Source organism: Chiloscyllium punctatum, chromosome 6 (assembly GCF_047496795.1).
Source record: "Chiloscyllium punctatum isolate Juve2018m chromosome 6, sChiPun1.3, whole genome shotgun sequence".
Lineage (NCBI taxonomy): Eukaryota > Metazoa > Chordata > Chondrichthyes > Orectolobiformes > Hemiscylliidae > Chiloscyllium > Chiloscyllium punctatum.
The window spans coordinates 45,666,933-45,684,874 of NC_092744.1; the positions used below are offsets into that span (position 1 = coordinate 45,666,933).

The window sequence follows — 17,942 nt, forward strand, 5'->3', positions numbered from 1 at the left end:
TCTTCAATGGTTTCTAGACAAGCACACTGCTTGGTGTGTGAATTTGAGTATTTCCACATTTGTAGAGTAGCATGTCTTTTTATTGGATCATGTTCTATAAAGGTATGGGCATAATCAGTTGCATTCTATATGCTGAAAAAGGCATTAGGTTGATTTAATAAATTTGTGTAAATTGCACCACCCTCTTCCCATGTTCAAAGTAGGTAGCTTTGACCTTTCCTATGCAAGATGACCATATATTTATTGGACACATCCATGTCCAATGTCTTAGGTAGGTCTTTACAAGGATCCAGATGTATAAATGCTCAGTGCAATTGTTGTTGGCTTAGCTGATCAAACATCTGCCTTACTTTGGATGACTAGCACATAACTTAGGCTGGTTCTGAAGAACCATACTAAGGCTAAGTTGTTTGTTAGAAGCCTGTTTCCTTCAGATGCAGTTAAATGAAAACACTGCTTTCCCAACCGTAAAAAGTGCTCCAGTCTGTGATGTTGCACCAAGACTTCTACACCTTACCTTCTTGTCAGTAAAATTGGGCAATGCTAACAAACCATTTAATGATTCCTTTAGAATTCAGCTATGTAACAAGGACTTAAGATCAATACTGAAGCGTAAAAGAAATCAGTTTCCACAAAAGTACGCTAGTAATGAAGATGAAATACATACCATGGTATTAAGTCATAAAAATTTATAGACTACAGCTGCCTTTAAATTTCCTTCAGCATAAGAATATTAACTGTCTCCACCTCACTCAATATATTGTAGGGTCACAACTCTAAATGCAACATCGAACATTCCAAAGTATTAAATTTAGTTTCCTGTCAGCAGGATTGAAAAGAAATGAATGAAATCCATTTTCACTTTAAGACAAAGACCAGAACTTGCCTAAATATTTGAATACTTGGAGTTAACTTCAGCCAAAACATAACCACAACCAGCTTAAATCAGTCTCTATTTGTTAGATAAAAGTAGAGAGTTCTGTGTGAATTGAGCAGACCTGCATCCCCTTACTCGTAAAAATCACCCTTTAGGAATATGAGTTCAAGTGTTCTGGTAGTCACTTTAGTCGGATCTGAGTTCAAAAACTACAGCATTAAATTAGTACCAGAGTCTGTCATATTGAAAAATAGGCCATATGAAGAAAGTCACTTCATGCTGAATACAGAAATAAACTTCTTGGAGAAAACTTAAACCAATACAGATTGAAATTTAATCTTGCTATCCTGTCAAATCGTGAGAATATTTAGAGTCAACATAATCTCCAAATATGCAGGTATAATCCAAATTTCTTTCAGCAAGTGAAAAGAAATAACAAATAGAGGATGACATGAAGCCAAATGTACAAATAAGAATAATTCCACCAAAATAAGAACCAGAGACTCAACAAGGTGCTCATAAGAAAGGAGTTTCACAATGTAATGGTTACACGTTGAGTCCATGGATTGCAGGATACTTGAATCCATTAACTTCAATTGTGGTGAGTTTTACCAGTTACAGGATGAATCTGCAAGGGTTCTTAATGATGATGGAGCATTTCCTTTCTCTGTAGGTGGATGACGTTCTCCAATTGGTTAACAGCTACACGAACTTGAAACCAGTTATTGGTCCACGTGTTAGTAGTGAAGTACTCAACCTGACTAAACTATCTTAAACAACAGAGGAAGCTTCAAGAAAACAGCTATTTGAGGTTAATATTGTTTACTTTAAGAGACTTGAGATTTAGGCATTCTGTAGATATACCACGAGATTTGTTGAATGGGATTTTCCAGGTCCAGAGGAGACCTTCAAAATGAGATAGATTGGCATGGTGATATGCTACCCAATGCCTTCCCTCCTCCATGTAATTAAGTGCTGGGTTCATGGTACCTTCTAAACCCGCATTCATTTAATTGACTACTTAAGAGTTTTAATAAAAACAATCACTTCAGGTTCTCATCCTGATAGCTGCAATTTCCCACCTCTGGGTGGGCATAGTGTGGGAGATGATGTTTGTTGAGTGCTAACTCCTTTCACTTGCTTCTAATACCCTGGCACTTCTGCTCCCAACCCCTGCAACAACACTTAAAGTTTAACTTGTGTTCGTCCTCAATCTTGGGATTCCAGTGCATGATGTAATGGCGGCAACCATAGTCCTCTCACTGGTGCTGCTGAATGCTACAGCTGTGGGCAGATGGAACATCATATACTTCAGTTTCAAGTTGAGAGGAAGGTCTGCCAGTATCCTCTTAAGAGCTTAATGGACAGGAGATCCCATAGGCCCTCCTTCTAATACAGAGAGTGCGTGTGTGCACGTGCATGTGTGTGTCTGTCTTGGCTCTCTTAGGCTACCACAAGACACCTGCCAAAATCGGAGAGATTCAGCCCATTGTTAGTGTTCATCATGGTATTTCAACTTTGTGAAAAATGTCCCCAAATTCAGTGACATCCTCAAATCCACAATTGATTGACAAACAATGACAGTATTAGATTAATAAATATATATTCCTCGTTGACTTTGAAGCCAATAGAAGAATTTGAAATTTTAATGTAAACTTTATTTTTTCATTAGACTTTGTCATTTCACTCTATTACAGAATTGCTTCAGGCCACTATGACTCATTTTTAGTTTCTCACTTAAAATCAGGTGCATTGTAAAACAAACTCTATTCTTAACTCAGGATGTCTCCAACAGATTGACATTACCATAAAACATTATATTAACCAACTGCCAACTTTGAACACAAGGAATGGCACTGAATTTGATGCACAAAAGAAACAAGCTCAGGGAATACCATAAACTTCTTAAATAATTTAATTGCAAAAGGTTTTTTAAAAATATTTCTACAAATGCAAGAATGCATCTTTTTCACCATTAAATACATCTCAATATTTTAAAAAGTTTGCAAAATACTATACAGGTATGTTTTCCAAAGTGACTGGAAGACAGCCATTAGGTTTTTCTACAAAAGATTAGCCACTGTATGGCCCTTACAGAAGTACTATGTAGAAAGATTACTTGAGAGGAAATGGTGGGCCACATTATTAAAGCTTGCACCAAATTCACAGCAACATAACCAAATGTATTTTGTTAGTCACAGATGTCGAGCAGGTACTGTGAACTACTACTGAATGACCTATCACAACGAATAGTTCAAAATTATTTTTTACAACATTGTTATTTTACAGAACAATTTAGAATTAATGGTCTACTTTTGTGAATGAGGATTGCAGAACATCAAAATTTAACTGTATCATTCTGCACATTTTGCCTTGTCTATATACAATATAGGTACGTGCCATTTAGAGTGGCAAAATATACACAGTCTGTATTTATTGGTTAAAGCCCACACATTAACAAAGGAAAATATCTAAAAGTATGTACAAATATACAGTCTCCTCTGCCAATGTCTTCTTGGAATATTAAGTAAGGGGAGGTTTGAAGATGAGCTAAGAAATGATTTACTGTAATACAACCTAAATTAAAAACGCTTATTGCCTTTTCCATATTTTGTGTCACAATTACTCTTTGCACTCTATTGTTTACAAAGGTTTTATCTGTTCTTTAGAAAAAATAAAATTTCCTTTCTTTTGGCAATGACAACAAAATTTAACAGCACTTGATTAAACAGATGGCCATGAAGTTTCTTCGGTCATGTACAGTTATTCTTTTTCTTGACAGCTCTCACAGTTAAAAGGTTCTAAATCATTTTGGTGTTTCGGCTCTGCTTTTGCAATTCAGAATGTTCCACACAACTGTGTTCCCATGGGTGACAATTTCACAAATTTCAGCTGGAAGCCAAAGGAACCCCAATAATAAAGTCCAGAATGAAGATTCTGTCTTGCATTACAGCAGTTTTGAATCAGAATCAATTTATTGATGAAAGTCTTGTCATCCATCTTTTTCCAGGTGTTATTTGGTTGAACACTATAAGAACTGTTTCATGCCTTTTGTGCACAGCATATCCTTCCCTTGTCGGTACACAGGGATAGCCAATGCATCCAGTCATTCATTTACTTAGCGTAACCATAAATTAAAAGAACACCCGGTAACTTCAAGTTAAATCTTGTATTCATGATAGCTAGGCATGTTTCCTTTCACTTCCATCTCACGATATAATTATTCTGATGCCAGTATTCAATACTCAAATGCCACAGAAGTTGTGAAGAAAGGTCATTCTGAACCAAAAGGTGCAAGCAACACCTTGAAGGCATTCCATTATTATTCCAATCTGGTTTTATTGCAAGTTGAGAAATAGGAACTAACTCAGAGACTAGATTATCACTCTATATACAGAATTGTTCAACTTCTTTCTTTCTTTTCATCGATGGTGCTCTGAAGGAATGGAACACAAGTGGAATATCAAATCTATGATCCAATATCTCATGTGGTATCTTGACACATAGATTTTAAATAATACATCTTCAATATGAAGACTTAATAATATACTGACTTCTGGGCAGAACTTGCCTTCTGTGGCAGCTTTTGAAAGTCTTTGATATCGTCACAGGTTTGGTGCAAAAGAAGTAAAAATCCCATGACAGAAACCAATTGCCCAAAAGCCAAGATAACTATTTTCAGACTGTGTTCCTTTTTGGAGCCCTTTCAGATATTTTTCAATTCATGCTACAATTATCCTTGAACTGAGGGTTGACTTGAAACAATAGAACTAGGTGCTCCACACAGGAAAGACTGGAAGTCAGGCACTGCACACAATTATCCTACTTGACTTCAATCTTAATTAATTCCAGAGTGCCTTGCTGTCAGACCTGCACTGGAAGCGTTTGGTTCATCTGTAATCTCATGTCCTGAATGCTGCCGAGAATCTTCTTCTGGTGTCCAGCCAATGTAACTCCTATCCTCAGCAAGTCTCTGCAAAAGAATGCACATTTGTTACATTTCCTTTGTCAATTTATTTTGACTAGTTTCCAAATTTTTTTTAAAATTGTTTAATAATTCAACACTGATGTCTTCAGAATTCTCTTTTTTTTCCCTCCAACGCAATGAAAAATGTGTTTTCTGTAATTTTAAAGCAACAATTTACAAATGTCTGAGTTGCCCTACTTTGGTTACTAATATTGTTTATCATCTAAGATTCCTCTAGTTAAACATAATTATTCTGCAGTATTTATTATATAATAAGTAAATTATAAGGATTGTCAAATGAAGTCTTTAATTGCATCCCATTCAACTAATTGCATCCCATTCAATGTCTAAAGACATTGACGACTAAAAAACCTTTTGGAAGGAAGAAAGTTCAACTTGATGGTTCACAAATTCAACTTCCCACTCATTACTCTTTTATGTAGTATTCATCTCCATTAGTTAATTCTGTCATCCCTATGATGAAAGTATCTATGTAATCATTTGGTCCCAATGAGTTAAAATTACTTATTACACTGAAACCCAAGCATGAAGCCAGTTCCTCTTCAAGTCACACACTAATTTTATTGGGAACTTTATTCACTGTCACTGGGTCAAAAACTTGGGAGTCCTCTTCCTAACAGCACGGTGAGTGTACCTATAGCACATGATCTGCAGCATTCAAGAAGGGAGCTCATCACCACCTTCTCAAGGGCAATTAAGGACGGGCAATAACTGATAGTTTGCCAGCAATGCCAACATCCCATGAGAAAAATGGTTTCCAATTGGTATTCTAAGGACAGAGCCTACACTTTAGGTGTGAGAGAAATCGTGACTAAAATGGTTGATCCAATTGTACATGTTTTTGTCTCAGCCTTAGTTCATAATAAATTTCATGAACAGGCTAGAGAAAGTGATGAGGTTTAATACTTACTCTGCTGTCATCTGCGCAACCAAGTCGAAAGAGGTGAACCCAGCATTAATAAAATTCTCCTTGTATCGACCCATTTTAATTGCATCTAGCCAGTCTCCCACTGTGGTGAATGTGGTGTAGTCAGGAACAGTACGATCCAAAAGAGGCTGGGAAGGGCTGTGGGGAAGATAAGACAAAATCAGTCCACACCTTAAGCCCTGTTTACATCAGTATCCAGAGTGAGCCTGAAACAAGTCACTTCAGGTACTGAGAACTTTAAGGATCACAGCTGCCCTGTGTGCACTAATTCCCATAGTGGCTCAGTTCTGATCATTGACAATTGACTGAGCATGTCTACACTGCTTTAAGATATAATATGGCACAAGAGGTAAATGATATGCTATTGTTTTCTGCTAATATCTGCAATGCTTTGTAACCTGTGAAGTAGTACACAAAATACCAGTTACTTGCTCCTTGACTAAAAAGTCTTAATTTTGTGTGTTTTGTGTTCACCTAGACCTGTGTGTTGAACTACATGGTTAAAATACTGAAAGGGAACTTCATCATCAATGATAAGGGAGACAGAATCAATGGAGGGAGGAAGATAGCATTTTGTATTTTTATAATATCATACAATGCTGTGAGCACTAATGTCCTGATGAAATAGTAAAATTGAATTTTCCAGCTTCATGTTTATGTCCTAACTCTGCACCTAAGGGGTTTTGCTTTTGTGTTGTCTGACTCTGTATGCTCTGCCACAATATATTCTGGAGTTGTCTGTAATATGCTGGTAATGCAATGTAATACAGGAAAGAACTGGTTACTACTCACAGGTGTGCTTTGCAATATATATCTCTCAAAGTTCTAGTTATCAGTTTTACCTCAAGAGAATTTAGAATTATTCTTCCTTATGACCTTGGTATTGATGCGATAATGATGATGGCAGAACCATCAACATTCACTGTCTTTACTCTTCTGAAACTGGGGAACCTTTGAAATTTTGTGTTAAATGCAGAAATCCATTGGTACCAGGGATTCCACCCTACCCTCCAGTTTGCAGCTGATTATAAATATTGAGCTAATGTGAACTTCTATTCCTAAACTATTAATCTTACTCTTGAAAACTCTTGCAAAAAGCTGGACTTGTTGAATGAGGCAGACCTGTTCTTTTTAATAGCATACAAGTTTCTAATTATTCCTAAACAAACTCTCTGACCCTTAAACAGTACAAACACATTTGTGGAATGTCAAATTTCTCCAATACGATAAAACACATCCTGTATTTTCTTTCAAATAATTTCTTTCAAGTTTATTTAAGATACTTTAGCTTCTACTTTAATCTTATATGTATACTCCATTTTTTTTTATCCATATAACATTTAAAGTAAAAATGAAAGAAGTGAGTATTTTGTGCTTCCTAATTTGCTGTTGATGAGAATACTTCATTTTTTTAAACTCACTCATGGGAATGTGGTGATGCTGGCAAGGACAGCATTTATTACACATCTCTAATTGCCCTTGATAAGGAGGCAGTGAGGCACCTTATTGAACTGCTGCAGTCCCCATGATGTAGTTGATTGGCTGATTGACCTGTCAGATGACATCTCTGCTGCTAGACACCGAGATGACGTGGTGTCTGACTGAAACTGACATCAGGAAGGATGAAATCCAGGTTACAGAGATCACAAAACCTTTGTGGGCAACTTTCTTCAAGGTCAGGAGTCAATGCTGTTGCTTCACTGCTAACTGTGAAACCCAACTCCACACTTCTGATTCTTTCGCAGAACCAAAATCATTGTTTTAGGTTTCACTCATTCATAACAAAATACTGATACATTATTTGGCTTATTACTCTTAAAAGTAACAAAATACATAAATTCATCAATAATAAATAAAATATAGTTAAATGCATCTGTAGTATTTACACTTTGGCACAAACCAGACAACATTGTTGATTATATAAAATGAAGCAGATAGTTCAATAAAAGGTCTATAGTTAAATAGAGTGAGAACAATTAGCAATGAGGACATCAGGAAAGAATTTGAGGCACAGTTTATTGTATACTTTGAATACAATACAAAGGTTAGCTTGCTTTGGACATATAAAGTGTTTTATGAGTGATTTTTGCCAAAATATTCCTACCAAGGCATCTGTAGAGAGATTCAAAGATAATGTAAAGCAGACTGCACAGGAAATGGATGAGAAATTTTAAGGAAACAGATCAAGCAGGCATGATTAGCAGCCCTTGTTAACGACCCATCCTGTTACATGGGCCAATATTGGAATTAGTCTGCTAACTGATGACAACATTGATGACACATATGTGATTAAAAGTGCAAAATGAATGAGCCCCTTTGGGTATTTGGAACTGGGACTGGGACCATATCATTGACAGCTAATCACTTAGAGCCATTATAGAGGTAAAGAATGACTCAGGATTGTTGTAGATATACTGTTAATAAAATAAAGTATTTGAAGATCATCTTCGATGCACATCAATACAGGGGCATGTGGTACTTTCACAAAGACAGATCTTATTGCTGTTACTTCAAGGAATAAAGAAAGATGTCCCAGTCTCTTTCAGGACACAAACTCTTTTAAGCTACTTTTTCAATTTTATCCTTATAATCTTTTTTAAGTAAGGGAAATAATATCTGATGGACACCCTACATACCATTCTTCACAGATGCAAAGCTGTACTGGCCACTCAGGGCATGTGTTTCATTTGTTTTCACCTCCAGCAGCGTAGAGATCAAAATTACACTCATATGAATCTAATTTCATACATCTTTTTTACTTAGAGACAAAGAGGGTGGAGGAGAAAGAACAGATGTCTTCAATATTTCATTCTTGAATAAGCAAACAAGTAATAAGCAGGATCCAAGATTCATCTTTTCCATTTCACCTATCCAGTTTTGCCAAATTAGAACATAGAGGAATACAGCACAGGAACAGACCCTTCAGCCCACAATGTTGTGTGGAACATGACGCCAAATTAAACTAATCCCTTCTGCCTGACCTTGGTTCACATCCCTTCATTCCTTCATTCCTTGTATATTCTTAATAATTGTTATTAAAATTCCATTGACATTTGCAAGCTTCTAGTAAAATATCGAGGTGGCTACACCTCAGTATGATCTTAAAGAATTCCAGCAAACAGCTCATCACTACACAGCTACATCTTCCATAATTCTCATCGAATGAGCCGGGCCACAAATTCTGCTGGAGAGAGGAGCAGTATGTTTTCAAATTAGGCATACCTAGAATAGATGTGGCAGTGAGTTAACCACTAAAAACTAAGAACTGTGGATGCTGGAGATCTGAAACAAAATAGAAAGTCCTGACAAAACTCAGCAGGTCTGGTGGCATCTGTGGCAAGAGTTAACGTTTCAAGTCTGGTGACTCTTCATCAGAATTGATACCAGCTTGAGAAAAAATGGTAATAATGTTGAAGACAAGTTTGAGAGATGTTGGGGGAGCGATGAATGGATAGGTGGAAATGAGTCCAGAGAGCGAGAGACAGAGCGATATGAAAGAGGTAGCAGAGAAGGAGATTATTAATAGTAGGCCAGGACAGAGGAGAAGTTAAATAAGTGAAGATGAGAGGTGATAGTAGAAGAGAATGGGTGTGCTGTACTGAAAGTAATCCATGTCATGACAGATGACACAAACAAATCGGCATGGGTAAACCCTAAATTTTGCCTTCACCACTCAGGTAAGTATTGTACAACAGAATGGAAATCTGCACACATCCCCGCCCACCATACAGAAATTGATTCTGGGCAACACCAAACAAAAAGATGTAGCACAGGCCACTTTCTAGGCTCAGGTCACCTTTATTTATGTAAATCAATGTCAATTTGCAGTGTTTCATTTACACAGTGAGTTATCTCAGCAAATTCTATTACTATTTAGCCAAAGCAACTTACGTAAGTACTGTACTGATAACTTTGCTTTAAAATGCTGCATTATTGAATGGATGAATGAAAAAATACAAATTAAGTTGTGTTAAGTGCATGAGTGGGCAGACAGGTTGCTGATAAAATTTATTGTGGCTAAATCAAAAGTGATTCATTTTAGTAGAAGGAATGAAGAGGGGTAATACAAAATTCTGAGAAAGGAAGACTGGGGGTCTACATACATAAATCTTTGGAGGTGGAAGATCATGTAGAGGAGGCAGTTGAATAGGAATTTGGGAGCATTGACTTTGTAGTTTGAGGCAGAGAGTATAAACTGCAACAGAGCTATATCAAATCGTCATGAAACACTGGTTGGACACCAACTGTAGTATTGTTGCATTACTTAGGTCAAATAAGGTTAAAAAGGGATTTAATAGGATTGTTCAAAATAGTAAATTTTTCTGAAAACACGAATAAAGGGCAATTTTTGTTTGGCATAAAATTCAATAAGCAGTTGATACAGACTTAAGGTGACTGATCAAAGTGTCAGAAGTGACACAAAGAGAAAAATGCTTCTGCAGTGAATTATGATTTGCAATGCACTGTCAGAGAAGAAATGGCCAGTAGATTCAATTGCAACTTGCAAAGGAAAACTAGATAAATACTCGAGGGGAAATACTTATGGACCTGTGAGGAAAGAGCAATAGACAGCAAATAGTTCTTTCAAAGAGTTAGCACAGAGGAATAAATGTTCTCCCTATTGTTGTATAATTTCCTGATGAAAGAAATAAATAATCATGGCTACATAGTCAAATAAATAATTCTTTTGTTGCAGGCTGCAGAAACACTGATACTGCTGAGCCACATGTCAACTGTCTGTCTGATCAAATTTTATCGCAGCGTCAGTCAGCCCTACTTCTTGTATTAAATCTGAGGTAGTCACTCCTGAAGTCTGACTCATTAACTTTATCTATAGGCTGATGTCAGTCCTGTCATCAGTATTACCCTATATCATTTATGACCCTCCTCATTCACTTTAATATATATACATTTAAGAGATTTTTAAATTTAAAAAAAACCTTAGTGCCTCATGCCAGTGTAATTAATTACTTCTTACTACCCAAACCTCCTTAAACATTCTTCCATGCAAATTTCATTACAGGTTTGACAAGTAATTCAAGTAGAAATGGAGATTTTCTTTGAGTTGAAGATTTCATCCCCACAACTAGAAGTGGACATTGTCTCATAAATCCTCCCAGTGTTTTTTTATTAATTAACTTGTCTAAAGGTACCATAAACTTTTCAGGGCTATTGTTTATTCCCATCTTGCTGATGTGCATTTTTTCAAAATTTTCTGCACTCACCTGTATAACTAACACATTTTTGTTTGTATTGTTCAGGTAGATTTCTTATCAGTCTTATCAATTAAGTGTCAACTGACCTTGTGACCTTTAGTTCTAAACAAAAGGTCACTTCATTATTGTTTCCTGTCTATCACTCATCAGTAAGGATCTAGATGCACAGACAGAAGAAAGGATCCAAGCTATTTTAAAAATCCTTAGTGCTTCACCATTTGCTGAAGAGTCCATATTGTCTTTTGTGGTCCCACACACTATCTTAGATGACAGGCATTTATACAAAAGTTTATTAGATAATCAGGATCATGACTGATATTGACTTCATGCTTGAGCAACAGACACCAAGATGAAGATTTTGAAGTCAATCACTTAAAATGTCAGTGTTTGTATATGGAAATTAAGCATTCTTTCATCAAATTAAAGGTCCCTTTCGTGGCATCCTTAGAACATGATGTTATTTAAGGTAATAACTTAAAAGGTAAGAACTTAGTCTAAGTCAAAAGTCACATTTCTATGTGGTCTTGAAAACGGAACTTCCATTTTGTCATGAAACATACCCTGGATTTGCAATAGAGACGACTTTCAAGCTAGCTGCATTGCGAATAAGCTTGTCCAGCGTATTTACAATCTGAGCAAACTTAGGTCGGTTGTTACGGTCTTTTACCCAGCAGTCCAACATCAACTGATGTAGGGCAGTTGGACAATCCATTGGAGGTGGCAAACGATAGTCCTGTTCCACAGCATTAATAACCTACAAGAAAATCCAAAGTGTTATTTAAGACTGCAAGTGAACTGAGCTCCCTTTGCACAACTCTCCATATTTTATATGAGTCATGGAATGAAAACTACAAATATCACTCCACTGTTTAGAGAAACAGACAGAAACCGGAAAATTACAATGCTGTCGGTTTACCTTCAAGTGCTGAAAACGTACTGAAATAATTCATCACAGAGTCACGAACTACTTTGACAGACAGAGCTCTATATACATCCTATATGGAGTTCCAGAAAGCATTTGTTAAGGTCTTGCATTAGAGATTATAAAAAAAATGAGAGTGCATGAATATCACTACAGGGGTTTCTCAGTATGGTGTCAAATGCCCAACCATCTGCAACTGATTCATCTTTCCCTCCACCATAAGATGAAAAATGGGGTCATTCACTGATTCTTTGTATACTTTCTGATATCATTGCCACATGCAGCAGGCCCTGGTGAGCTTTCAGGCTTTGGCTAATAATAGGCAAGTACCAAATGTGTCACACACTTGCCAGGCAATGATTATCTGCAACAAGGTAGAATCTAAGCATCTCCCCCTGACATTCAACAGCCTTAACATCATTGAATCCCCCCCATTATCAACTTCATTTGGGGTTGCCACTGACTGGAAAGTGAACTGGACTCAGCTGTATGACTTCAACAGCAGGTCAACAGCTAAGAATTTTAGGATGAGTGATACACCTTTCCACTCTCCAATGCCTCTCCACTATTTAGAAGACACAAATCAGAAATGTGGTGGAATACTCTCCACCTTACTGGATGACTGCAGGTCAACCAACACTCAAGAAGCTCACCACCACCTTCTCAAAGGAAGTGAGGAATGGACAACAAATGTTAGCCTTTTCAGTACTTCTCACCTTCCACGGGTGAACAATTACATTTCAAATTAACCTATTGACATGGAAGGTAATTGGTTAGGAAGTAGAAAACATAAAGTAGGGGTAAAGGGCAAGAATGATGATTGACAGGATATGAGGATTGGAGCTTTCTAGGAATGTTTACTCAGCTCTTCACCATATGCAGTAATGTCAAATACAGGAATAGACAGTTATATGTCTAAGTATGCAGGTGATACTAAACTGGGAGGCACAGTAAATTATGCAGAAAGGAGTAACATTGCAAAAGGAGGTAGTGAAACTAAGTGATAGAGTTTAATGTGAAATGTAAGGACATCCTCTTTCGACCTGAGAAAGACAAGGTGAAATACTGTCTAAATTATGCACAGCTGGGAGCTATGGATAAGCAAAGAAATGAGAGAATCTAGATACTGTACACAAATTACTAAAGTTACCATACATGTTTAAAAGGAATAAAGGCGGCTAGTGGAATGCTATCCTTTATCTCAGTAGGTTGAACTACAGAAGTGTGCAAGGTATAGCTCCATTGTATAGACTTGGTTAGATCTCACCCAGAGAGCAGCATTAAGTTTTGGGCACTGAATCTCAGCAAAGATACATTGACTTCTTTTGAGAGAGACAGACATGATGAGTTGCCAAACTAATCATAAACAGATGTTTAAACTGAAATCCACTGCTTGACAAAATCCACAATTTGGCACATCTTCCAACAGTCCAGCTCCGCCATGAAGACTGTGTTTTAAACAAAATCAAAAGCCTCACACAAGTTGATAAAGGCAATTAAATTGAATTTCCCCTCAGCCACTTGACGTTTTGAAATTTTGTATGAAGCCTTGACCAGCTGATATCATTTCTCGTGAAAGCAAAATGTACCAGTTCCTGTCTGGTTATTCTACAAGATCAAAAGTATTTGATGTCTGTGTCCTCATTTCAAACCAAAAAAAAATCTTAAGAACTGTAGTATCTGGGAGATATTAGACAGCTTTTAGCCTTAGGTTATTCCTTATTGTGGGTAGAAAACATACCTACATTCTGGAGTATAGGAGGAATATGTTTGACTACTATGAGCCTTAGAAGAAGCAATGCCAAGGCACTGCACTTCCAAACTTCAAAGGTACAACACTTACCTTATTACAAATAATGTTTTGAACTGTAACATTCAATTGTCTTAATATGTAGCAAGTACATCCCCACAATAAGGCATCACACACATCCTACCATTCCCCAAAAATATTTAATCTAATTCTCTGTGGCACAATCAATACATAGACATCTATCCAAACCCCATTAATGTCAAAAACAGGACTCATGGTCCTGGGCTTCTATTTTCAAATCTGTCTGAAAGTCCTGCTGTTAATTTCATGGCAAATCCTACCACATTTACTTTGACCTGACTTTGAAGGAGAAATCTTAGGGTTTTGATATCAATGTCTTGAACCAAGTGAAAAAACTCCTGCATCCAGTCAGTGCAATCTGTGAATTATCCAAATGAGTCAAAATCCAAAACAATTGAGAGGACATTTCATCAGAAAGGAGCAAAGTGATAGCATTTTATTTAAATGTTTTATTTAACACTTCAGATGGCTCCTTCATGCAATATGTTTGCTTGAGCTTATCAGCTCAGACACTTACATCTTGATTTGACATGTCCCAGTATGGTCTTTCACCATATGACATCACTTCCCACATGACAATTCCGTAACTCCATACATCACTGGCCGAGGTGAACTTGCGATAAGCAATTGCTTCAGGAGCTGTCCACCTGATTGGAATTTTGCCGCCCTGGTACCAAAACAGAAAGGTCTTTTCAGTCCCCCTTCACTTTCAACACATTGATATTTGTTACAAGCCAGATAAAACAGAACAGTGCCGCCGCTGATTCATCAGGTGGTTGTGGAGTATACAATCTTATCCTCCACAAGGTGAAGGAGCAACACTCCAAAAGCTAGTGCTTCCAAATAAACCTGTTGGACTATAACCTGGTGTTGTGTGATTTTTAACTAAGTCTAAATCAGTTTCTCATGAACTGCAGAAAGGATAAGGGCAATTTTCAATTGCTGCTTCTCTGTTTCTCAATAGAACGGTGGAGGTAGTTATCCCTTTGAAGGTGAGGCTGACCTGATTCAATTTCCAGGAATACCTTCTAACAACGGGAAGTTGTTGATCACCAACATTTCTTTTAAGTCCAAATTAAAATATGTTATACTTTTTATACAGGCAAACTGGTTAAGACAGTGATTAGCATTTTTGCATACAAATGTAGGAAGCAAGCACTGTTTGTAATATCTTTAGATGTGGCAGGTATTGAGTGGTCTAACCAGTTATCATTTAAAGGGACTGCTGAAAACTGCTATAAAATAGCATATGGAAGTTATGAGATGAACCTTTACAGTGTTTGGAGGAGAACAGTGCTTCTGTCAGACTCTGCAACAGTAAAGTACCCACTGTCAGCCTCTTCTTTACACCCTAAACACATCAGGATCATCTCTCCAAACATGGGTCCTATTCCATCAGGAGAAAGAAGTCTATGTGCAGCCACAGACCTCTTCTGCTCACCTCCTCCTTTCAATGTCTGAGCATTCCCTGACTCTTGATCACCTGGCCTCTTGAATCACCAAACCAACAGTAATATTTTTTAAAAAGCTGATACTTTCGGTACAATAGAAATATTATACTGAGGTACAATAGGGAAAATAGCCCTGGAAAAATGTGAGCAATGACCAGAATTTGGGAGAATTGTGCCGGATTGGCATTAATGAGATTTCTGATGTTGAAAGCAAAAAGTCCCAATTTACAATGAAGGAAATTCTCACTGGTGAGCAATAAGGGGCATGTTTAATGCAGTAACATCTCATTATTATACCATCTTGATTCATTGACATGTAGCTTCCCATTTCCCCACTGAATAGAATCTAGATGGTGACAATTCCCAAAGTGAAAATCAGAATGGTCACCTGGCAACTCAAGAGGTCAGAAGCTAGGAATCCTGCAATGAGCAACTCAGCTCCCAACTCCCCAAAGCCTGTTCACCATTTGAAAGGCATAAGTTAGGAGTGTGATGGAATATTCTTCACTTGCCTTGGTGACAGCAATCCAATAACACTCAAGAAGCTGACACTATCCAGGACAATGTTGCCTGCTTGTTTGATACCATTCCCTCCACCATCGACATACAGTAGCATCAGTGAGTAGCATTCACAAGATGCATGCAGAAACTCAGAGGTTCCTGCACCTTCTAAACCCATGCCATGCGAATCTAGAAGCACAAGAGCAACAGCTCGATGGTAGACCTACCACCTATATTTCCCCTCCAAACCACTCACCATCCTGACCTGGAAATAATTTGCCATTTTTTTTGTGTTGCTGGGTCAAAATCTTGGAATTCCCTCCCTAAAGGCACCATGGGTCTACCTACACCAAACAGATGGCAGTGATTCAGGAAGGTGGCTTCCTGCCACCTTCTCAAGGACAGCTAGAGATAGACAACAAATACTGGCCCAGACAGCAATGCTCACAACCCGTAAATGAACAATTCAAAAGAGTCCGCTTGTTGCTTGCTCCTCCAGTCCTGCATCTTGGACAGGAGTCTTCGACATCTCAACCATACGCACATTCCCATCCATCCATGAGAACTCCCGAATCCCTGACAGAATGGCCCTTTATCTGCCCAATATGTCTGGGAGAAGTGACAGGAACCATGTCAGGCAGCTGCAGATTTCCAGCACTTGGCCAAATACATGGTTGGCCTTTAAAGATGGTGCTGGTGCCAGCAATCCCAGGTGGTCCCGACAGTAGCCAATAATCCTGTCTGTGGTGACTGGGAGTTTACAATGAGAGAGTGCCATAGGGTGGAATGCACAGGTAATGAGACTAGTTTGGGAAAGGTAATGCGAAGAAACCCATTAGGGCTCACTGGAGAAAAACCCTCCATGAAAATTGCCAAAATGATGTCTTGCTAAATTCTAGCAAAATTCAGCCAAACGACACAAAGGAAACTGGAGTGCTTTCAAACTATAATGATCAGTAGAAGCATTATATTAAAAAAGCACATGAACTGAACATTACAACATGAAACAGTTTCACCATTTGTATTTTCAGATTATGTCATGAATCCTTTGCAGCTAGCATGACATTTAGTTTTATCTATAGCCTAACTACCTCATTTCATTCTAACATCTCAAGTGTTCAAACAACTTCAGAAAGAAGTACAGAGAACATAATGCACATAATTGGTGTTGCCCTCACCAATGAACTTGTGTAGGTTGGATCAGTTGGATCATCTTCCAGGAATCTCGACAAACCAAAATCTGACACTTTGCACACAAGATTACTGTTGACCAGAATGTTCCTGGCTGCCAGGTCTCTGTGCACATAGTTCATTTCTGACAAATATTTCATCCCAGCTGCAATTCCTCTTAACATGCCGACCAGCTGGATGACTGTGAACTGTCCATCATTCATCTGCAAAATAACAAGCAACAAGGCCAGAAATTCAATGAATAAAATGTATTAAGTATTTTGTTTCTATAAAGGCAGCGGAAGAGGAGCTCAGGTTTCTTTGAAATTCCTGAGGTAACCTTGATGAAATAAATTGACATCCTTTCAATCATGTGACTATAAAAAACACACCTGCACTATATCACACAAAGAGATCTGCCAAGTGTGCTTGTATTTATTTACAGGCTCACAGTGAGGCATATTAACCCCCGTCATCAAAGGACTTCACTTCAGTTTAGGAAAATCGAAGAATTAAGTTCTAATTAACTGTTGCTATGTCAAATTTAATGTAAGGTTAGAGGGAAGCCAGGTACTGAAAATTCCATCATGTCTCGTAAAAGAAATATAGTTCAGCTTTGGTGGGGTAGAAAGTTCTGGTAGTAAGTTGACCACCAGTTATACATTCCTCATGATTTTTCTTCCAATGGATTTCAAGAACTACATTAGATGCAAGAAGTGCTAAATCTTGCACTTACCCTGAGGAAGGAATCCAAGGCACCATTCTCCATAAACTCAGTAACAATCATGACTGGACGGCTTTTAGTGACCACTCCCTCCAAATGGATAATATTTGGGTGATCAAACTGTCCCATAATACTGGCTTCACTTAAGAAATCCCTTCGCTGTCTTTCAGTATAACCAGCCTTAAGTGTTTTTATTGCTACAAAGATCTCCCTTCGTCCTGGAAGTTTAAGGCGTCCTCTACATACTTCCCCAAATTCACCTGCACAAAAAAAAATTACAAACTAAATTTCAGATTTTTGGTCACATAAAACATGGTAAATTTAGATATGTTTT

At 37.7% G+C, this 17,942-nt stretch overlaps 1 protein-coding gene across 4 annotated transcripts in view; it reads right to left on the reverse strand.

Annotated features, from left to right (window-relative positions):
- Nucleotides 1-2,776: 2,776 nt before the first annotated feature.
- The window catches only part of LOC140478924 (ephrin type-B receptor 3-like), a 91,517-nt gene continuing 76,351 nt past the window's right edge, over nt 2,777-17,942 (reverse strand). For 2 of the 4 annotated variants that reach the window (XM_072572557.1, XM_072572556.1), the window contains exons 11-16: nt 17,621-17,868; nt 16,893-17,108; nt 14,280-14,429; nt 11,570-11,763; nt 5,776-5,931; nt 2,777-4,850 (exon numbers count right to left, since the gene is read on the reverse strand). In XM_072572557.1, the coding sequence (XP_072428658.1) occupies nt 4,742-4,850; nt 5,776-5,931; nt 11,570-11,763; nt 14,280-14,429; nt 16,893-17,108; nt 17,621-17,868 (1,073 nt within the window). In that variant the 3' untranslated portion in view covers nt 2,777-4,741. The remainder of the gene's footprint in view (nt 4,851-5,775; nt 5,932-11,569; nt 11,764-14,279; nt 14,430-16,892; nt 17,109-17,620; nt 17,869-17,942) is intronic. The other 2 variants (XM_072572558.1, XM_072572559.1) reach the window with 1 other exon arrangement.